This window comes from Diadema antillarum, unplaced genomic scaffold (genome assembly GCF_040938485.1).
Source record: "Diadema antillarum isolate AM-2024a unplaced genomic scaffold, OU_Dant_1.0 scf00000027, whole genome shotgun sequence".
NCBI classification, from domain to species: domain Eukaryota; kingdom Metazoa; phylum Echinodermata; class Echinoidea; order Diadematoida; family Diadematidae; genus Diadema; species Diadema antillarum.
The window spans coordinates 1,273,852-1,298,352 of NW_027270916.1; the positions used below are offsets into that span (position 1 = coordinate 1,273,852).

Below are 24,501 nucleotides of genomic sequence, written 5' to 3' on the forward strand. Positions count from 1 at the left end.
GAAGAAGAGGAAAATGAAAGGTTTACTGAAGGTATGTTTCAGGGGGCACACCCGAGGACGCGAGGCTACCATCTATACACTAAATTTATTCATACGTCATATATAATAATGTATATATCATTAGTGTATTATAATTTGATTACAATATAATTATATGTATTTTTTTGGTCTTTAAATAACTGATTAATTATTTGTATCAGGGGGCGGGGGGGGGGGGGCAAAACTCGTTTTGCCTCCCAAAATTTTATTGGGGGGGGGGGGGGGGCAAGTGCCCCCTCTGTCCCCGCCCCACCCCCACCCCCCCCCCCCCCCCCCCGCTTCCAACGCCCTTGATGATAACTTTTATGTATAGGGAATGACATTGCAATCTCATACGAGCCAATACCCGATCAAGACTCTTGCCTATTCTGGAAACTATATCTTTTATACCTTCGAATAAAGGCTTTGATATGAATTTAAAAAAGTTTCCTCGCACTCTCCGCGCTCAAAAACATCACAAACGCAGAACATGCTTTCAGGTACTACAACAACGTAGTGTCATTAAATGTCATTACATGCTTGCATATGTCAGTATCGGTTAAGTGATATTTGCTGGTATGCTGTAATCGTTTAAAGGAATTTCTTGGAGCATGCCAGTCATTATTGCAACGACCCACTGTTGCAGGCACTTGTGTTCCTCACACGACACGCATCACTCTTCAGTTATTTCGCTCTTTACTTGTTGATCATATATTGCAGGAGGTAAGTTGCTTAGCATCGACAATTTTGATAGTGAAGCTAAGGAGGTTTAGTGGGGAAACAAAAAGAGATAGAAGTGATTGACCGATAGAATCACACAAGGAAAGGAATCCGAAAATGGCCGGCCGGACGATGAAAGCTGTCATAATTGAGGAGTACGGAGACGCGGACACAATGAAAATAAAAGAAGATATTCCTGTCCCCAAGGTCGTCGCCGGAAAGGTAAGGAAAATCAAGTTTAATGTCAAAGTATTCGTTGTTTTCTTACTTTCCTAGCAACTTAGCTCTATCCCTTCTTGTTCTAGAGAAGAAGATTTTGCCCCAGGTGGGGCATGGTGCCCATTTGTGCAAATTGAGATTCTATCCCCCAAGGGATGCTATCTACCAAGTTTGGTGAAAATCGGTCGTGGGGTTCTTAAGAAGAAGATGAAAATGTAAGAAGTTTATGCACGACACACAACGGACGAAGAGCGATCGCAATAGCTCACCTGAGCCGAATAATATCCAGGAACAAAGTTAATGGCTAAAACTTAAAACAATCGGTATTTGTCACTGCTTGACTCGCGTGTGCTTGGGCGTGTTTGAAGTAGAGCGGAGAGGGAGAGTGTATCCCCCTCTCCCACACGAGTGAACTTTTAAAAATTAAGAACTGAAATTCCCTTTTACAAATCACAATCCGAATCCAGTGATCTATTGCATATTTGGACAGTTTCCAATACAAAAAAGCTAGAAAAATTAATATTCCGGGCAACGAAAGGGAGGGTGTGGGAGGAGTGTCCTCCCTTCAAATGAAATTCAAAGATTTGGTGCATGCTTTGTGTGGAATATTCGAGAAAAAAATAATAATGATCTTCCGGGGAAGATGCGAATGGCTAATTGGTTAAATCTTGACTTTTCTCCTGCGTGTACATCTTTCCACTGTGCATGAAGTATACTGATGAGGATCAAAGGGGAGGGAATGTATCATACTCCCATGGGAATGGAGAGACTTTTTATTTCTAGGACTGAAACTTGTAACACAGCTCACCAGCAGTGACAAAATAATGGCTGTAAAAGCACGGAGTGGCAACAGATGTCACGATAGTGTCATTTGTATTCTCCAAAGAGCTTATAATGAGAGGAGAAAATTTCTTGGTATTCTCGCACTAAATAGGATAACGAGAAATGTATTTAGCAGAGACAAACACAAGACAACCCCCCTAAATCCTTGTTGCGTAATATTTTTTTTTGAAACGCAACTTTTCAATTAATTTAAGAAAATTCCTTCGAGTGTACCGCACCTTATACTAGGGCTATGTTATTAATTGTCCTCACGCAGATTTCTTGTTTTTGAGAGACTGTGTATACTGAGTATCTATGAAAGTGGACTTAGCCAATGGGCTAAGTCTTTCATAATTAATAATAGAAAATAAAAGTGACAACCAAAATGTACAACTAATTCCAGCACAACATAATTTTCATAGCCTTTATGAAAACAGCTGTGTGCTCTCCAAATCAGCAGAAGACCGCTTATGATATCTTATGATAGCAACGAAGACCTTCAACATATCAACATAACATTTTTTTTTTGGGGGGGGGGGGGTCGAGGACCTTTCAAAACTTTTCATATAAACATCTCTATAATCAAAGATTGATGACAAACTATAAAGAGACAAACACTATTTGTTTGCAATCCACAGGCTGGCTGATACTGGCAGGGGTGCAGCGTCAAATAGGCTATAGTGTATGTCAATACCATCGTACTCATTATACTGGTTGGATAGGGCTACCCTTAACCTAACCATGCTCGTGTCAAACCAGGAATTGTGCATAAAAGGATAGGTGTTGTAACAGGGCATGCTCCAGCATAACAGGCACACACACGGAGACTTATAAGAATAATGTGCACGAAAAGAAAGTGACTCACTCACACACACACATCATTTTCAATGGGCTCAGTCAAAGTTCTAGATCTTCTTGTCATTGTATTTGACACAATATGTAGGCCAAATTTTCACTGAAATGACTTTTTTTTCTCTCCAGAGACAACAATGGACACTGTATAATGAACACACGTTATAATATAGGGGTTTTTTTTTGCAGGTATTTTTGTGCGTTTCTCGTTTAATTTGATAACGAGATCATTCAAAAGAGAGTGCCATATGAATATCGTCATTCAAGTTTGAATTGTAAACAGGTGGAGGCTATACTGCTATTAATTAACTGATGTTGCAAACTGCACGCCTCTACTTCTTGCGAACTGGTACAGACCGAATTCAAACTGGAACGCTCTTTCACAGTATGAAGATAAGTTTGCTTTTAATGAAGGGTTTGGAGCGCCTATGATTTTGACGGGGGACATTGATTTTAACATTATGCAGCATTAGCATTATGCGTATATCTCCTGATTCACAATCTCTCATGTATAGATCATAATTGTGTAGTTAACCTGTTAAGGTAATCTCTTGGGGTGTTCATGACGTGGGGTTCACTGATCATCCGCTAAGCTACCTTTTATGGAAATTAAAGCAGATGAACAGATTTGAAAAAAACTACTGGTATTGATGTAGATGCATTTAAAGATATGATTCGGTCACAAAATTGGTCTAAATAGAAGAATGTGGTTGCTTAGATGAGGCAGTGCCTCAATGGGAAAAAACTGGTAATGGAAGTTGTAGATAAGCATATGCCAATCAGAGTCAAAAGTGTAAAGAGAAAGCACTTTCCATGCTCTATGGATTAATGATTCTTCAGAATTGATCATATTACCGGAGACAGAAAAAATATAGCCAAGGAATTCAATAACCATTTTTAAAATGTTGCCAACTCAATTGCCTATGAGGAAAATGAGTCGCAAGATATAATATAATGATAATAATATATAAGTTTATAAAGCCAAAACCTATAGACATATTCTTCTGCGCTGCAAAAGTTTCTGATGTACTTGATAAATAAACAGTAATAAATGAAAAGGTGTGTGTTGAGTCGTAATTTAAAGATATCCCATTAAATTATATATTTTAAGACTGAAAACTCATTTGTGTTATCACCAGCGAGGGAAACATGTATTTAAAGAAATTTCTGTCTCTTAAAACAAAAAGTCTTAGGCATTGATGGTATAAGTTTGTATGTTTTGAAGTTATGCGGACTTGAGTTAGTTAAAGGTATAACGCACATTATTGATATGTGGATTTGTGAGGGGCTGGTTCCGAAGAGATGGAAAATAGCAAAGCACTGTTCAAAAGGGCGATAAAGCCGATCCCGATAATCATAGACCTATTTCTTTGTAACCATGCGTCTCGAAACTTTCAGAAAAAAATCGTTCAACGTCAACTAATCCGATTTGTGTTTAAACAATGATATTATCACTCCGCATAAATCTGGATTTCGAAAATTGCACTCAACAAGTACTGAGATCATTAAGGTAACGGATGATTGGCTTATTTTTAATGTAACTTGACCATGGCATGCACACTGGATCTTTTAGGTCGATTTTCAAAAGGTTTTTGGCCCTGTTGACACTGACATTCTACTGGAAAAGCTTGCTTCTACCTCAGGACTTAATTCCTCAGACTGGTTTCATAGCTATCTAAAAGATTTTTTTTTTCTTAATCCTCCTTCGAGGGACGTTATTTCATTTCAAATATCTAAAAAAATTCACAAAGACATATAGAGAGCAGGATGTACGAACATAGAAAATAAGTGTGCGAACAATTAATTGTCAAAATCATATCATCACATAAATTTCGATTCCTCTGGTGAAAGTATACTTCAAATAAATTATATCCAAAATATTCCCTGAATGTAACATTACCTCAGCATATTAATTTGTGCATCCACAGGTAATCAAATATAATCTTTATGATTCAACTTCTGCTCTAATTCATAAAGGTGCCTTTTCGTGAAATCAAGTAGCTTTTTTTTTTTAACCAAAAATTTCTAATTCAAAATGAGCTCCGTTCTAAAATCTGTCAATAGTGCGTAAACATTCGTTGCTTTTGTTGTATAATTGATAAGTACATACAAACGAAAAATCGTATATTGGGCAAAAACTAATATCAAATTCAACAACATCAAAGATTTATCTCTTACATTAAATCCTGTTAATATCATTCGCTCATTAACAGTGATATCAATATGAAAATAAGCGCATGTAAAATTTGATATTTTTCCCCAATATAACTTTGTATCTGGGCAATATAACATAACATGCCAAATAGATTCAGCTTCGCTGCATTTCTTACAAATCATATCAAACGTAATTTTTCATTTTACTGAATTTTCTTTAAATGGTAATATTCTATGTAATAACTTAAAACTGTATTGCTTCACCTTATTATTGAATAACTTTCCAAACTTGAAATCAAACAACACTTTCCAATCAATTCTGGAGGTATATGCAATGTTTTTGTCCAAAAATATATCACACTTAACTCAGATTTCTTTTCATCCAGCAACAACAAATAAAACTGTTTTGTTTTTAAAACTATCAATTCAATTATATCCCCAGTATTTATCTGAAACAATTCTTTATTAAACGAAACATCTCGGGTACATTGCCTTTTACACAAATAATCAAACCACACCTGTGGCAATGCTTTTTTAATTCTTACATATTGAAACGATATTAAAGGGATGGTACAGTATTGGTGGAGATGAAAATTGGGCTTTAACTTTTTAGTGAGATACCAAGAAAACACTTATGAAATAGTACAGAGCATACCATTTTAAGAGGAATTCAAAGTTTATTTGATAACAACGGGTTTGGAATAGCTGAAACATCCAAAAAACAAAGTAAAACAAAACGATCGTAATAAAATGTGGTTCCCACACTTTATTAGGATCGCTCTGTTTTTTATATCTCGGCCATTTCAAAACAAATTTTCATCAAATTCAAATAAATATTGAATCCCTCTTGGAATTGCATGCTCTTTCATATTTCATAAGAGGTTTCTCACTATCTCACAAGAAAATGATAAAAACCTGTGAAAACCTGAAGTTAAGTCTCAACCAAAACTATACGATCCCTTTAATAAAGAATTCAAATTCATTATTTCAATTTTGTTCATGATTTTTCCATGATTCATTTCTTATCAACTGTTTAACATGAATAATACCTTTTTCAACCCAATCTTTATTAAATAAAATTTCATTCATATACTTGATGTTCGTATTATTCCAAATAATTTCATTTGATATATCATTTACCTGCAATATATTTGTATAATGCATTTTTGCCCATGTAGAAAGAAGATCAAAATAAAATAACGGTAATTTATATCTTTTACACAATAACACCATATCTGCAGCTGAACAATTATTATGATGTAAACATAGATAAAACCCTCTAATCTTATATAACCAAAATTTACATATATATTTCCAAGAGTTATCACTAGCATCTAATAATTTCGGCAACCAAGAAAGCCTAAGTGACTTCATTTTTGCATCTAAATCAATCATTCCTAAACCACCTTGTAAAACACAATTCATTACAACCGCTCTTTTAACCTTTTCTCTTTTAGAATTCCACAAAAATGAAAATAATATCTTATTCAACTCTTTTACTTATTTCTGAGGAATTTTATAACAAGTTGAAAGATAAATTAACTGAGTACAAGTAAAGATTTAATAATAACTACTTTCCCATAATAAGTTAAATTTCTCATCCTCCACATTCTTATTATTCGCTAAATTTTCTCAATTTTAACTAACCAATTTAAACAATTAAATTCATTTTCTGACTGACACAAAACAACACCAAGATGTGTAACCGGCTCTTCTGTCCATTCTAAACTTTTAAAACAATTTACTTCATTGATATCAATATTCAATGGTAATATTTTTGTTTTTTGAAAATTCAACTGTAACCCAGCATGTTCACCAAACACTAATACCTCTTGCATTGCAATATTACCTGACTCTACCGAGTCAACAATTAAAGTAGCATCATCAGCTAACTGTGAAACACGTATATCATAAACATCACTGGACGGATCGTTACAAACCGGTATGCTAATGCCGTGTACATTCATGTTAGAGCGTATACGTGTTGCCATTACTTCAACTACTAAAACAAATAATAACGCTGATAGGGGGCAACCCTGTCTAATACCCCTTGTAATCTTGAATACATTTGTAACCCATCCATTATTAATAACCTTTGCCATTACATCCGTATATAAAACATTTATCCATTTACTAAATGATTCCTTAAAATTCAATCTTTTTAAAACCTGCAAAAGAAACATGACTCACACAATCAAACGCTTTTTGAAAATCCAAAAAAATAAGTATACCTTCCTTTTTTAATACATGACAATAATCAATAATATCTTGAATCAATCTCAAATTATCTACAGCTGAACGCCCTTTTATATAACCAGTCTGATCACATGAAACTATTTTATGAATAACTCTTTGCAATCGCTGAGACATAACTCGAGCAATTATCTTATAGTCTGTGTTTAATAATGATATCGGTCTCCAATTATCTAAAATTCGTTTATCTCCCTTTTTATATATAAGTGTAAGAACCCCTTGCTTTTGACTTTCAGATAACTCACCTTTAACATAAGCTTCATTTAAACTCTCAACCAATAAATCTTTTATATCCCTCCAAAAACATTTATAAAATTCAATGCCTAACCCATCACACCTAAAAGATAGATATACAGAAGACGTACAGTTAACGGTAAGCTATCATCAGAATTACCAGTAATTCATGGGGTAACACATATCTATACTTGTCCGATACATTTTTGTTGTATTTAAACTGTTTTAATGTTCAAAAAGAATTATGCAGACGACACTGTCATATACTTCTCGAATAGAGATCCCAAAATGATCGAAAATGTACTTTATGAAGAATTACAGAAATCAAACATGTGGATGAATCATAATAAATCAAAAATAAACTGCTCAAAAACATGGTATACTGAACCTGAGAGTATATCATATATCTCAAGTTGGAAGCTTCAAATATCTACGCATCATCATTGATTCACTCCGTAGTTAAAATGGAACTTACATATTGTGTAAATAGGTTATCAAGGCGTTTGAGCAGAGTGAGGGGATTCGTCAACGTGTCAACTATGATACTACTGTATAATTTTTTATTATGGTGATTATATGATCTGGCACTCAGCAGCCAAAGCCAATGTAGAAACGTTACAGAAACTGCAGACCAGATCGCACAGGATAATACTAAAAATAAAGTAATATGAACATAAATCAATAAGTGAACATTCATGATAATTCAGTTGGAAAACTGTAGAAAATCGCAGCACATGGCATGTTTACTCGATGATGTACAAATGAAATGGCACCTACTAATTTACATGATATATTTATTTACAAAGAAATCGGTTACTCTTAAAGACAACGTGAGAAATTAATTTTACCGAAACCTAATTCGCAAAATTGTAAACATACATTTTTTTTTTATCGTGGCAGCAAATTATATGATGATCTGCCTTTGTCTGTTAGACAGTTCAGCAGCGAACAAAACTAACAAATAAAAAACGTATTTTTTAATGTGGATTTTGAACTGTTAACTGCATTTGTATGATGAACATAGTAGAATTATTCAAAATGAATTTATGAATGTCTGTGTGTGTGTGTGTGTGTGTGTGTGTGTGTGTGTGTATTACCCCGTATCATCAGAGGCCTCGGACGAACACCCTGGAGGGAAAAGGGGTTGTTTTGAGGGATTGTTTTGTGATAATTAATATGGTAAATGATGTTTGTATGAATTAAAGACATGCAGTTATCATATACATTTATAAATCTCGGACCCCATGAAAGAACAGATTTATCATATAGATAGATCTGAAATGGGCTATCCATCTTTACATAAAATATTACTATCATTGTCACTTGTCTATTTGTTTTCATTGTGTTTTGTTTTACCCTTGATTCATGTTTCAAGTATGTCTTGTTCATCACTATTGATTTTGTATATGATTGTACCGTTTCGGAAATAAAAAGAAAATCAATAATGATCTTAGTGTGCTTAGCAATCGTTCCCCAAGTAAAAAAAAAAGAAAAAAAAAGAGGAAAATCTATAGAAATATGTACTTTTCCCAAGAAGACATACGGTCTATATGTAATGCATATTATAGGAAGAACACATATCACAACATGATGTACTAAGTATTCAAATCAATGGAAATGAGCATTTCTTGTAACTGTGAGTAACAATGAAAATGATAGAAAGGGATTTCATGAAGTTTGTAAAATTGATTCATGTACCCATGCAAAAATACAAATAAAAATAAAAAAGACATGGACAGGTCTCCTGGAAAGAACACAGTGTCTCACAGTGTGAAACAGAATGTGAAACACAGTGTGAAATCTCGTCATATTGTTGAATTTGAGTGTTTCAACATTGTGAACATACTGTGAATCATCAATTTACAGTGTGAAACAGAACATTACTATATGACAACTCTCTGAAAAACCACACCACAGTGTGAAATCATCCTCATCATGTAGCCGACTATGTGAACACTCTGTGGAACACTGTGTTCTTTCCAGCGGGGACAATAAGTTAATGGATGAAGACACACGAATGTCTAATGATTATAAGCTGAGACCAGAATACTATCGTGCTAATTTGATTGCTCGAAGTGTTAAATATATTGCTCCGAAGCGAATTTGAATGTTGGAATAGCTGCACTGCGCAATCACATTCCCGTCTCGCGAGAAATTGAATGACCGCTTTGCGCATAGTTGGATTACTTTCTATGAATTTACATGATAACATTTTAGATTTGATTGACATGAATACAAATTTGACTGATCGAAAATGAATTTGAACGACAAGATAGTATGGCCAAGACCCCCGAAATTGAACGATCGCTGTATCAATTTGACTGGCGAATTATACGAAAGACCACAAAAACATATAGTCAATTACATGGACAAGCAACTATTGTGATGCATCCCCCGATTTTACTTTTCACATGCATTGGGTACTATGCCTCCCCACCCCAAGCCAAAACGTCAGGGACTCTGCAGCACCCGGAACTACAAATGTTTTGCCAACAAAATGTTTGACAGTTGTGATTGTGTGTCTGATTACCGTTCAGGTCCTGGTCCGCCTTAAGGCAGCTGGTGTCAACGAGTTAGAGATTCGTATCAGAGCGAAGGGATGGCGTGGATTCATGACGCCATTCATCCTTGGAATGGACGGGGCAGGTGTCGTCGACGAGGTTGGCGATGGAGTCATCAATGTCAAGGTAGTATTTTAAAACGTTTCCTCTGACAGGATATTCCAAATTTCTACGAAAAAGCGATCCAAGAGTGCATGTGTATGGTTTTATGACAACGAAAGTTAGCAGATATTCATCATTGCGAGCGAATAGTGCAAGCTCAGGAATTGTTTATTGTCACTCGGTCTTTGCCGACTATGGGGGGGGGGGGGATGTTGCAGTCTGTATCTCTCTTTTTTTTTGTCAACATAAATATACGCTGTCAGGTGTCATGTCGACAAAGTGTTTCAAATGTATTCCAAACAGCGTAGTGTACGACCTCATGTCTGAACATAACATCTATTATTTCCGTTGCAAATGTGACCATTTTAGTTCTTCTATCAAAGCTCTTTGGCAAATGATGATTGAGAAGATGACATTTCGGCCGTATGTTACGATAATCATGTATTTCAATAATGCTCCCATAATACATTGTATTCGTATTTGAACAAAAATAGCCATAATGTCCTATATGTTCTGCCACATTAAAGATAGGGTGACTGCAGGGATGATAATAAAGCTTTTCCAACCAATTTCATAAGATTTGCATTCGAATTAATCAAACGTTCAATTCAAGCGATTTTCGTTACAACTCTACTGTCATAGTTCATTTTAATTCTTTGAGTATTCAATTTTACGCGCCTGTTTTTTGCTGTTATATTGGATTACATACTTCATTTTCATTTTAAAGTTCCATGTAATCAATTAATTTCAATAGTATTTTACGTATTTCCTTCCTGTTAACCTGTCGTATTCCACTTTTAATCTATCCCATAACATTATGAATGCAACATTTAGGGAATGGCTACATCTTAGAATTTGTTAGATGTCCACATCCATATTTACATTCTTGATTACATTCCTACCTTGCCCTTGTCCGTACCATAAGTTGTCACAATCAGCTCAGCTGTATAGACCCCTTTCATTCAAGAGTATCGCCAGTGATCTTAGTCTTGCTGATTGTCAAATGTTTTACCCACTAATTCTATCCCTATTCGAAATATTCATGTACACTCTGCTCTAGCAGCCGCTAAAGTTGTGTATCAATAAAATGTACATGTATGTGTACGAAAGTTGAGTTATACGGGCTATATGCTAGTACTGGGTGTTACAAAAAACATTTCCCACTTTGTTCCTTAAAAACAAATGATTAGATAACACTGACATTGACATGAGCAATAACTGAAAAGTGAACTATTTTGTTGGAGGTAATTTGATAATGAAACATAACTTAGTTTCATCAAATTCAAGATTAATTTTTAAGTCAAGGTTCAGATTTTGCTCTATTTTCAACCCTCTGTACAAAACTTTCACTTTGCACAGGGGTCAATTGCTGTGTACGAGAGTGTGTGATTAATACCCAGACAATGGTTCTGGACAATGGACAGGGATAGAATGCTTTATAATTTATTCATGAGGAATTCCCTTTCACAGCTAGTCTTAATTCATACGGAAATGTAGTGTATGCAAGAACATGGAAACATGTGCTTACAATGTGCATGCATTTTACCCTTTACCATGAATTAAAAATAGCAGTGCCCAGGGCAATCTATCATGAATTAATGATAAAGCATTCATGTGCCTTGGAGCAAGAGACCAGAGGCCTAGTCAGCAAAGCTCTGAACAGGTGGGTTTCATGTTTATTGTTCAGAGTCATTGTAAGCAATTGGTAAGCACACACTCATTACACATCATTGGTTCCTGTTAAAAATTCAAGTTTTGTACAGAGGATTAAAATTTGACCAAAATTTGGAATAATTTGGAATTATTCTGTAATGTAATTTGAACAGCACTTGCATTTTCCCTTCCACAAAAATGGCCGTAATACTATCATCTGTGTATAAGGATACTTTAAATTGATTATAATCAATGTTGCACAAGTCATTCATATGAAAAAAAAAAAACAGAAGCGGTCCAAGTATTGATCCTTGTGGTACACCTGATTTAACCTTGAGAAAACTGCTCAGTGCTCCATCATAAAATACACATTGAGTTCTGTCAGTCAGGAATGATGTAAACCATTCTAACTCCATTCTAACATAAGCAACAATGACAAACACTGCCCATATATGTTGGAAATGTTTGCCTTATCGTGAATTTGAATTCCTAGCGTTCTTCACGGCAGTGCTGATGCGAATTTAAATGTGTAATACATGCGTGTTTTGAACGCCCTTTTACACGTAAGCTTGAGAAACTCGTGGAATCGCGTGCTGCTTAAATTAAACAGAATGGACTAGTTACCTTTTTGAATGCTGATCTCATTGATCATTCAAATTTAATTGAACTTGAATGATCTTATCGTTAAATCAAATGCAAATCTTATGAAATTGGGCCGAAAAACCTATATTGGGGCATATTAGGCAGATGGGGGGGGGGGGGACTCACTGAAAAGCAAAGCTTATAAATTGTGCCCCCCCCCCCCGTTGCAATATACAATATACTTACGAAAAAAAAAAGAAGATATTCATGGTCACCAAATCCAATTAATGTTGCTTGGACAATTAACCAACTTAAACATGAGTACATACATAAATCTGTATTGTTTCATAGGGGTGATACACTAAATGAAACGGAAAAACCCGGTAGAGACGAGACTAACAGCACAAACAAGCAAGATGCAAGACAAGTACATGAACTAAAATACACCGAAGTACAAACAGAACACTACAAAGGTAGCAATACAACGAAAATCGGGACGGGTGTTGAGAAAGGAGAAAAGAAAAAAAAAAGGGAGAGAGGAAAGGCATGCGGTAGGGGCATTCAAATGCACGGAGCAGGCTATAGGTTGATATAAATCTTTTATCTTTAGCAATTTATTCTAAAAATCAATGGATCTGCGTGAGATTTTAGAGTTGAAAATGACACGGAGTGCTTTTGTTTTGCGGAAGCAGCAACCTGTTTGAGAGATTTTGATGAGCGTTGCCCCAAGCCAACAAACCGTAATGTAAATAGGGTGATATCTGAGAGGAATACAGCATAAGTAGCGGAGTAATTGGGAGGTGAAATTTTACTCTGTGGATAACACCAATATTCCGAGAATATTCCGAGAGCAAGAATGACTTTTATTTTCAAAACCCAGTTGATACATTCAGGGCACTTAGACAAGATTAACGATTAGCAAATACTCGGTAACGTAATCTATATTATTTTACTCCATATCTCGTTTCATGCTGAAATCTTTTACTTATTTCACATTCTTAATAAAGTCAACGTGCACTTGTGATGAATAAAATCTAATGCTAAGTCTGTGATATGTGGTTGTAAATCTACCCCATTGGTAAGGAATAATGACACAATCTGGTGTACGCTAATGTGCGACCAAGAAGAGATCGGGCGAAAAGAACCTGGCTAATTTTAATTTCAATTCGTTCTGCTTGAAAATATTGTTTTCGTTATCACTTTGCACATTATTCTGTACATTCCATTCGATTCCAAAACATGGGGGAGATGGTTGCATACATCGTTTCTCCAACCGGAATACATCAGGGTTGCACTTCGCTTCTCCCATCCCTACCAAAGTGATTCTTAAAAAAATTGATATTAGGAGCTTGCACAGAGAGGAACAGAATGTTGTAGTTCTTTTTTCTGCTGCCATATACCACTCCAAGCTATTTTCCTACCAAGTCACTTGAAATTATGATGTGCTTTTCCCTCTTACTAGCCTGGAGACCGTGTTTATGTGTGCCAACCGATAACGGGAACGTACGCTCAGTATTGCCTAGCAGATGCAGACCGAGTCTACAAACTTCATGAGGATCTGACTTTCGAAGAGGGTGCCCTTCTACCAATTCCTTATTTCAGTGCGTTAAGAGCATTGACGAGGTGGGTTAAAGTGGATCCCCGTATCCATGTACGCTTTGGGAAGACGAATCATATCTATTTGAAAACGTTTGGTGCCAAATTAATGCTTGTGGTACTATTAAAGATATTGTAAGAACGGAATTCATGAAATGCCAATTTTCTTCTGAGATATGGAAAATTAGAATTATCAAACATCAACATAAATTATCAAAAATCAGATCTAAGAGCACATTGCAGTAGGGATTGATTTTACTGTTTGAAGAAAATAAACATTGATCCTCAAGAAAAAAAAAACACACCTAATAATGCGTATTTGCATGTCGGATCGCGGATGTTCAGAAGTACTGTAACTAATAGTAAGCTTGAGTTTTACACGTGTGTGAGTGGTGTCTTTGTTTTGTTTACCATACTTACTGATTTCCATGCTTTGGCAATTCAATTGCAGAGCTAATTTTAAGAATGGTGACAGCGTGCTGGTCCAAGGAGCTAGTGGTGCGGTAAGTAAAGCATTTTGTTCACGTACGGTTCGATTGCACACTATTTCTATCCGAATAATGTATATAATTAAAGAACTCTAAAAGAAGCTATTCTTGTTCGATATATTTTACAAGTGGAATGTTTCAGCAAGGAAAACCCTTTATACAAATTCTACTCATTGATACAAATAATTCAACGTTCAACAAACGTCAAAGTTATGATGCTATCACAGTCGCCAGCAGCAACCATTATCAGTTTGGTGTTCACTGTGTTCTCATACAGTATGCCTAATTATTCTCGTATCTTCTCTAGATGTGGTGACACAAGATCATGGACCACTGGTTTATAATAGTACGAATTCTGAATAGGTGATAGGGTACAGAGATGCATGAACACCACTGCAGGGGCCGAGAAACGTTTACGTTTTTGTTTTGTTTTTTAGTGTGTGTGTGTGTGTGTGTGTGTGTGTGTGTGTGTGTGTGTTCGTGTCCGTGTATGGCACCCCCTCCCCCTTATTTGACAGCAATAATCTCCGGGGAAACTCTCGAATTTTTTTTTTCTTTTGAGACTTAAGTTATTGATCAGATGATTGACATGTCCATCAAAACAACACTGATCAATAATCTGGTCTTCCACTCTTTTTTTCAGAGTGCACAATTGCCATATAATTCTGATAATGACTGTTTGGTACATCACTTCCATTCCTGAAATCAAACTGGATAATTTCTCCATTGTCATCAAACAATTGGTAGACAGACATAACACAATCCAGCCTCATGTAATGATTTACAATATAGACCTAATAATCTTTTCCCTACGACAATGAATTGGTGGTTCCACACTCACTGTTTCAGAATAGCAACATGACTTTGATCATCAACAGCCACTTGGTAGTGGATATCTGTTTTTGACCATGCTTTCAATAGATCAACATACAATGATGGGATATCTTCAAGTCCGGGTAATTTCTTAGTAATGAAATTACTGATAAAAATTGTTTTACCACAATATGGCCTGAAAAAATTTCAAAAGGGAGAATCCAATTATGGTCTGATATAAAAAAAATATCTATGAACCCATTTTACTAACTGAGTATTAATCATACACAGAATGTTTGGAAACTTGAGTCCACCTTCCGCTTAATCAGCAAACATTGTTGTCCTTGATGTTTTGTCCGGACCATTCCATCGAAAGGAAAACATCGGCTTCTCAAATTCTTTAGCAAAATCAGTGGGTAATGGAATAGTGATAACAAATATACTATTTTAGACATTACAAACTTTTTTTTAAATTTGTACCTTGCCAATCACAATTAAACCTCTGTTTTCCATTTAGCAAGTGTATTTCTCATCTAAATAAGATGAACATCAAAATTCTTCCTTTTTATTTCTTCTAAATCGTATGAAAAATTAATACCTTGCACCTTTATTCCCTTCTCTGGCCAGGTAATACCTCTTTTTCTGTTATTACCAATCCACATGCCTTCAGTTTTGGATTTGTTAATGCAAAGGCCAGACATTTCTGAGAATTCCTCAAAGTCTGTAAAAACCTTCTCCAGATATTCATTATTTTTGCAAAAACAGGTTATGTCATTGGCATAAGTCGTGTACTTTATTTCCTTTCCTCCTACTTCCAGGCCTATGATAGGGTCATTATTTTTCATCCTATTAAAAAAAAAAGAGTCTAATCCCAAAATGAACAAAAGGATCTCCTTGACGAACTCCTCTGCTAATTTGGAAATAACCTGTAATGTATCCATTTACAAGCACGCAGCTTTGTATGTCATTTTAAAGGGTTTTTACCCACTGTATTATTGAGGGCCCAAAGTTATAGGCTTCCAATCATTGAAAAATGAATGCATGACTGAATGAGTCTAATGACTTTGTGAGATCCTATCCTAATATGATACCTAATACATCTTTTTCGGCATAAAAAATAAGATCTGATCTTTTCTTCAGTATATCTTCCTTTTACAAAAACACAAAAGCAGTCTGTTGACTATCTATTAACTTTTTATTACTTTGAAAATCCATTTGGCCAAACATTTTGAAAGAACTTTTGCATCAACATTAATCAGAGTGATTCGCCTCCATTTTCCAAGTATAATTTATCCTTATTGGGTTTGGATATTGATTTTTTGACCCCTTATTTTTTGTGAAAATAACATGAATTGATCATTATAGGCAGAATTAAAAGAGCCAACTTTGAATTTACAGACTACATGCCAGAATGTTTCATAAACCTCTGCTGTGAGCCTATCATTTCCTGGAGTTTTGTTTCTTGCCATTTAAGTAATTCCTCTTTGACTTCACCACATGTTAAAGTTCTTTCGCATATGAGGTCTTTCCCGAATCTGCTCATTGGTGTTTTATTTTACTTTGATTAATATAGTCCATACAAGCTTCCTGCGTAATCGTCATTGTTCCTTGAAAAATTCGTGGAATGAATCTTTGATAAACTTTTGAATATTTGCTTGTTTTCTTATTTTCCTTCATTTGTATTCAAAACATTGATAACGACTCGTACTTTCAGCCTGACTTTTCTCTAATAATTATGATAATAATAATAATGAAATAACACTTATAGAGCGCTTAATACTGACGTTTCTAAGGACATTAATACGGAAACATTAATATAATAAGAAATAATTATTACTTTTCTGCCTGAATTGTTCCTTTTCACATTTTCTTTACCGTCTCTATCTTCATATTCATCAACCCACACTGGAAACTTAGCGCGAAGAGTTTTCAACATATTCTAGATTGTCTAGTAAGCTATCATTAAATTTCCAATGTGACGGTCCAATTCTCTGTTTATTTAAACATGAAGGTGTAATGTGACATAATCATGATAAGATAATACACATGGTATTATATCATTTTTCATCACATCGTTCCATAAACAATCTTTTATCAACCAAATGTCTAATCTCGATTGCTCATATGGGTTGTACCGTCTGCAAGTAAACCTTTTCGTTGTTTTGTTTTTAACTCTACATATCAACGAGACTAAAATTATCTTTCAGTCTATCTATCAGGGCACATGCATGCTTCCAAATTGACTTCATAGCACCCCCTTGTCTATGAAGGACCAAGTCTTGAATAAGATTAAAATCTCCTCCAATCAAACTCATGCGCCCTTCATCATTAAACTCTTGCAATGGTGAATAAACATTTGTCCAAACCTCTACCTGATCTTTTTCATTATTCGGTGCATAAATATTGGCTATAAAAATGTTCTCATAAATTTCAACTTTGATCTGTACAAATCATCAGGTGTTACCTTTACAGGAGTCAATAAGCTTAATATCAGATGATCTTTTCAATATTATAAAAATTTTTTTTGCTTGTGAACGTCCCATGACTAAATATTATGTTTGCTCTAATCTGACTACTCCAACAGATTTCCGCCTTCTCAGTTGAATGAGTTTGTTGCAATAGTATGATGTCCCTTTTAGGCTTAAAAAGAAAATTAAGATATCGCTTCCTGGTTTTGAAGTTCTCTAAACCTCTAACATTATGAGTCATCAATTCTAACTCCATTATCCAAAATGGAAAATCTCATTCTTTGTCCCACTATATGTAACAAGAATCATAACAGTAACAATGATCTAAAGAAAAAGAAAGAAATATCTAATTTGCACGAGGTTATTCCCTCAACATCTTTCACTGTGTTCATGTGGTGCTTTGCACAGTGGGAGTGAGTTTGATTCCCATCATAACAATATTTTTTCTCTGTGCCTGATTATTCAAGAGTTTCACGTACAATATTTTTTTTTTTAAATCTTGATCTTAATATTTAACTGTACATTCATTTTTTTTTCTCTTCTGGTTTGTCCGAATTTGTTACTACACATCTCTTTTCAGTTGCCAGGTCCTGTAAGTGTCACTTCTTGTATTCGACTCCCTTCTTTGTCTCCTTGTCCCGGTAGAACAGCCTCACTGGGTACTTGAAATAGTCCTTTCCAGGTTGCTCCTTCAGTTTCTGTCTCGTGTTTTGCTAGCTTCTTCCGCTCATTCCTGATCTCTATCGGCAACATTTCATCGATGAAGATGCGGCTCTCCTTCTCCTCGTAGCTGTACGGTCTGTCTTTCAAAAATTTTCTGGCATTAGAAGTATGGCGCTTCTTGTTGATTGGACGTGGAGCCCCTCGTCGTGAAACTTGGCCTGGGGAGCGGTGTGCTCTCTCAATTCCTAAATCGTGTCCCTCAAAATTTAGATGTGACGTTGCAAAGTTCTGGATCAGACCTTCACAATTTACCTTCTCGCACCCCCATGGAAGCCAAAGAATACAGCTGCACATCTCATTTCTCTGGCTGCAGGATCAACAAAGCGCTCTTCATTTTGTCATTTTCATTTTCTAGCTCCTTCATTCTCTCAGTCAATTCGCTTACCTCGTTATGCCTCCGCCACGAAGTGGTGCCGGAGGCATTATGTTTTCGGGTTGTCCGTCCGTCCGTCCGTCCGTCCTTCCGTCCGTCCGTCCGTCCGTCCTTCCGTCCGTCCGTAATGAATTTTGTGGACAGGGTAACTACCAAAACCTTTTGAGGTATCCTAATGAAACTTGGCATGTATGTGTATTAGGGGGTGAAGTTGTGCCTATCAACTTTTGGGTGCACATGCTCAAGGTCAAAGGTCAAAAGGTCAAGGTCAAATGCTTAAAATTGTACTATTTCCCCCATATCTATGCAATGCCTGAAGATATTTTCTTGAAACTTAGTGTATACATGTACTACCTAATTAAGATTCTCTGGTGAAAGTTTGGGGTCATGAGGTCAAAAGGTCAAAGGTCAAAGGTCAAGTAAAATGTTAAAATTTCACTTTTTTCTCTGTATCTTGGAAATTGTTCAAGGTATCTTCATGGAACATAGTGTATATGCATCTACTGACTGGCAGTGGTTATCTAGGGAATTTAGGGTTCATGGGGTCAAAGGTCAAGGGCAATACTTCAAAATCTTACTATTTTCCTTATATTTGCAATGCCAGCAGGATATTTTTTTTTTAAACTTGATGTATGCATGTCTAACCCAATAGAGATTCTCTAGGATTTTTTTTTTGCCAAGAAGGTCAAAGGTCAAAAGGTCAAAGATCAAGTGAAAGTGCTGAACTTACTTTTTTCTCCATATCTCGGAAGTGGCTCAAGTTATCTTGAAACTTAGTACATGCTGAATTCATGTATGTTCTGCCTGACAGTGCTTCTCTTATAAATCAAAGGCCAGATGAAAATGATAACAATTTACTGTTCAATACAGAAATTGCGCTTCTTCTCCATACCTTGAAAATTACTCAGTGCATAAACTAATATGAAATGGTCAAAGTCAAGTTAAAGTTCTTAAATCCCCAAATACATGATCTCCTATTCATCCAATTAAACATAGGTCAAGGAAGGTAAACATTCAATACATTTGTGACAAACATGTCATTTTAATATTTTGCCAATTTTGTGAAAATGTAATCACACATTGTCCACATGTACTATAGACCTATTAGGAGAATCATGCATTATGGCGGAGGCATACCAGTCGCCATAGCGACATTTCTAGTACTCATTCTCTTGTTTGTCTTTGAGCATGTCACTGTTTTCCTGTTCTCACTTAACTATTTCCTTGAGGGCCATGTCCAATCTAGATGTTAGATTGCTATTGATATCATTGACTTTTTTGTTGGTATCATCTAATTTGCTGATGATAGTAACTAGCAAGTCATTGGTGTTTGTATAAGTGGTACTTGCTTTGTCCCCGTTGCCGTTGGTTCATCTTCTTTTTCTGTGTGCTCCATCGGTTGTTGTCTATGTTTGCGCCCAGAGCCTCGGTAGACCTATACTTGGGATCGCCGCTGGCGTTTCAAGGGTTGCTCACTACAGTAGGGATAGCACTTCGGATTCCGACGTGTCTATATTGCCTTTAGATCAGATAAAAATCGCCAAACTAATTGCTCATACTATTGTAACAAGAAGTCTGGGTACACGACAGATATTTATCAGTTTGCGATATCTTTAAATAACAGGCATTTCCGAGTCAATTATAGCAGTACATGTGTAGCTCAAAGTAACGAATGTGCTAAATAGACATGTTTTTGACCATGTATCAGAACCAAGCATTGTTAAATTCAGTGTATCCCAATATTACGTCATGTACTCACACAGCAATATACTCAGGTTCTCGATCTCTGAGTTTTAATATCTCATGTCAATGCCAGAAGTCTAAACCAAAAACTTAGTTCCACAATTTTCACTTTTTAATATCATGAATGTCAAAAACCTGTCTCCATGAAAACTCCTCTCTATTCTTTACCTTAGAAATTATAACGTACAGTTCTGATCGTTTTCAAAGAAGTGGGTAGTCCTGTACATTTAAAATACGATCAAAATCATTAAGACCGGATCTATGCATTGATAGCACTGGAGACCCCTTTATTGACATAAACAGCAAAACCACAAATACTGTATATAGATATAATATAGGCCTTATCTTTATCAACCGTCTAATCAACACCACAGATTTAATCTGATATAAAAAAGAATGGTTAATATTTAAACACTGTTCCCAATGAAGAAAAAGATGAGCATTTCAGTAGTAGGTGACAGCAATATAGATTTACTACAACGCTGTACTATATGTTGGTAATGCTTTCATTTTTCTTTTAATAGTTTATATTCGGGCGGTGAGTTAGCTCAGTGGGCGGTGATTTAGCTCAGTCAGTAGCGCGTCTGCTTCACGATCCAAAGGACCCAGGTTCGATTTTCGGGTCTCACTGAGAATGTTGTGTGTAATCATACCCTCCCGTCTAACAGAGGCAAAACACTGTGTGAAGTGGTCCCTCCTTACATCCATACGGAAGACCAGCTCTTGTAGCAGAATATAGGCTACTCATGTAACATATTCTACTGATCTTCAGTAATAATACAAGCACATGCTAAATTGCACCTATATATACTTTATGTAACTTAATTCACTAATCTTTACGCTCAGTCTTTCACCTTGCTTCATTCCTTCTTTCAGTCGTTGTCCTTTGTTGATTCCGTTCAGTTACCACAGGACAAGTTTGAACAAAAATTTAGTTTCCCATTTGTGTTTGTGTGTTCATTAAGTGTATTTTTTTTTTTCAGGCTGCCATCAACTATCAAGTACCTGCTTCAGATGGCAGATTTCCTGATCATGTTTTCTCTTAAGATGGAAATAACTTATCTTTGAATTCTTTGATCTAATTGTAATTTGTTTAATATTTTATACTCTGTCTTTTTTTCGGGAGGGGGGGGGGGGCTCGGAAGGTTTTTTTCGGTCCGTTTCTCCCACCCCACCTTCCCAATCATTCCGCTGATGAACACCAACACCCTTTGCTCTGTAGTTAGCTGCATGGTCAGGCAAGCTCATGATCATGTGTAACAATCTCTTTTACCCCCTCCCTTCATGTTTATGTAAATTCATTGAAGCATGAAGGCCATTGTTATCTGCCAAGTTGGGCATATCGGGAAAGCTAACTGGCTCCTTATTTATTATCTATCCATCTGGGTAAGATGGAAGCATATTTTCAAATTCAGTTTTCTAGAGCAGGCGTTGATCATTTTTGACGCATGGGATATCATATGAAAAGAAAAAAAAATGGATAATAAGGCTATGATTTTATTTTTTTTTTGCAAAAGATTGCTGAAAAAGTCTGAAAAACTCATTCAAAGTCGACATTTGCTCGTGCAAATGAAAATTTAGTAGCACTACTGTCTATTGTTCTAACTCAGTCATGCAGGAATTTTGAACAATGAGTTGTGCATCAAATGAAAGAAGAGAAGTGTATCTTTCAATCCATGTACAACTCATAAAGCAAATATGTAATTATGATCGCAAAGAATTGCAATGAAACTCGGTTTCGTTTTTTCTGGGACACGCTGTATATGGATCTCTGTTCAAATACATGTACTCTTTGTTTATGTATGATTTTTACTAAATGGGAAATCAAACAAATAAAAACTGAAGCCGTCATTCAAAATTTCACCCAATTTTTTGTGAGATAGAATGTGTCTCATCTTTGATAAAAAATTAATAAGCATGTCTTAATTTCCGAGTACAACAAACTTCTCATATTTTTGGGTCTTTAAACTTATATATACAGATGAATACACACGATTGACACCCCCATGAGATTTTACATCTTAAAAAAAAAATCGATGATCTTGAATACGTGTTCGATAACTCAATCTTTCGATACAGCCATAGTTATTGAGTCTTATGCATACACACACCCAATCTTATCTTTTTAAATGAATCTAAACTGCAATAGCATGATTGCAACCTAGTCACTTACGAATATAGCAAATTATCACTGTATCAATTATAACTGTTTATCTTATCTGATAGGAAAGAAATATCATTCTGTTTCGTTTGATTTTATTCTTGCTAATGTCAAATAGGGCTCGAGCTTCTTTTTCAAAGGGGACGTCCATGCTAAAAGGCAGTCAAATGGCATGTTTAATTGCACGGGCCCTTGTGTTGACATGGGGATATGAAGTTGAAGTTTATTTTCCATATTCAACAATGAATATCTCTAGTTTGAAAATACATGAAATATGAATATATTCGCATCTATATTCACATCATAATATATTTGAGTTGAAAACTTGATATGATAATACATGTTCGAGTATAAGTGTAATTACATGATTATGTTGGTCTAAAATAATGTACTAGTAACTATAATACAATAAGCAATGACATCCATTGAGGTCTTCAAGCACCGCCTCTCGTCAGTCATCCTCCATTAAAATATCAAGACATTTGGTTTTTATTTGCACTTTTACTTTGCTCTTCTCTTTTAATTTGTGTGTGTTCACACTGTATTCTGCACTACAATTGTTCCCGTGACCGCGCACGTCACACACCCAGTATGACTACACTCTACTATTAAAAAGAGATAATACTTAAATGGAAGAATATATGAATATATATATATATATATATATATATATATATATATATACCTATATAAACATAATTTCACATATTCAGCCGTAAAATTGGCGTTATCACCTGAAATCACTTTGGGTACTACACAGCCAACAAATGTGATTTTAGAGATCTATATGATACGGAATGAGTATGTTAAGCTGCACTCCCATATGGGTAACGGCATGTCATTCCGTAAAGATGCACCAACAAATGACAAAGAAAACTTTCTGTAATTAGTCTTAATTTTAGGCAAATTTATTTTTTTGTGTGTATTACTTCTAGTATTATATCAATGGGATACAAATGAGAAATGTCTAGAAGCTGAATGAGGCAGATTACCAGTTAAAAATTTATATCATATAAAAGAACAGACACATATTGCAGCTTATGTTATTGAAAAATATTGAGAAACCATAGATTTTGAAATATTGGCATTGATGCTCTCATAATAAAGTTGAAAGAAGTTGCTGTTACTGCTCTCTTTTGGGTAACATACAGACACTTTAAACTTGATTCATAAGTACTCCCCCAAACTTCTACTCCATATTCAAGATGAGGTTGCAGTAGTGTCTTACTATGTTACATCAGTATCAAAATACACCTTGGCACATAATTCCTCGGTCAAAATAATACATCAACCCTTTTCATGTTTTTTTTTTTTGTTTACCTTTTCCATTTGAGTTTTCCAATTCAAATGTGAATATGCAGGCCAACAATACAACATCTACTTCTGTAATCACATCATTTGCTATATTGTAATTCCCCTTCGAACTTGACCAATCTATGCCTTCCCCTAGCAATGATATAGTTCGGGGTTTTTTTTCAGTTTTGATAAGTTAATCGTCAATTCAGTATATAAACCAGTTAACTACCTCACAAAGATTCACACTGACTTGAGACATATCTACTCTGCTGTATTTGAATGGGAAAGTATGAAAAAAATTAGTGTCATCTGCAAAAGTCCAGAATTTAAAGAAATCAGTTGAATCGAGGAAATTATTAATATAGTTAAGAAACAGCGTTGAGCCTAAAACAGATTCCTGAGGAACACCACAAATAATAACTTGTCTGGGAGACATTTTCCCATCATAACTAAGATATTTATATCTATTACTCAAATAGCCTCGCAGCCACTGGAAAAGTACGCCCCTGACTCCATCATGTTTTGATTTACTGCACAATGTATCATGATTTATAGTATGAAATGCTTTCCGGAAATCAATAAACATAATTTCTGTGTTATTCTACCTTCATCCACAAATTGCGACATCTCATTAACTAAACTAACAGGAGATAATTCTGTACTATTTGTT

At 35.4% G+C, this 24,501-nt stretch overlaps 1 protein-coding gene across 1 annotated transcript in view; it reads left to right on the plus strand.

Moving 5' to 3' along the window:
* Positions 1-870: 870 nt before the first annotated feature.
* The window catches only part of LOC139734834 (quinone oxidoreductase-like), a 29,351-nt gene continuing 5,720 nt past the window's right edge, over positions 871-24,501 (plus strand). The window contains exons 1-4 of the mRNA XM_071645623.1: positions 871-960; positions 9,810-9,959; positions 13,633-13,793; positions 14,218-14,269. Of these exons, the coding sequence (XP_071501724.1) occupies positions 871-960; positions 9,810-9,959; positions 13,633-13,793; positions 14,218-14,269 (453 nt within the window). The remainder of the gene's footprint in view (positions 961-9,809; positions 9,960-13,632; positions 13,794-14,217; positions 14,270-24,501) is intronic.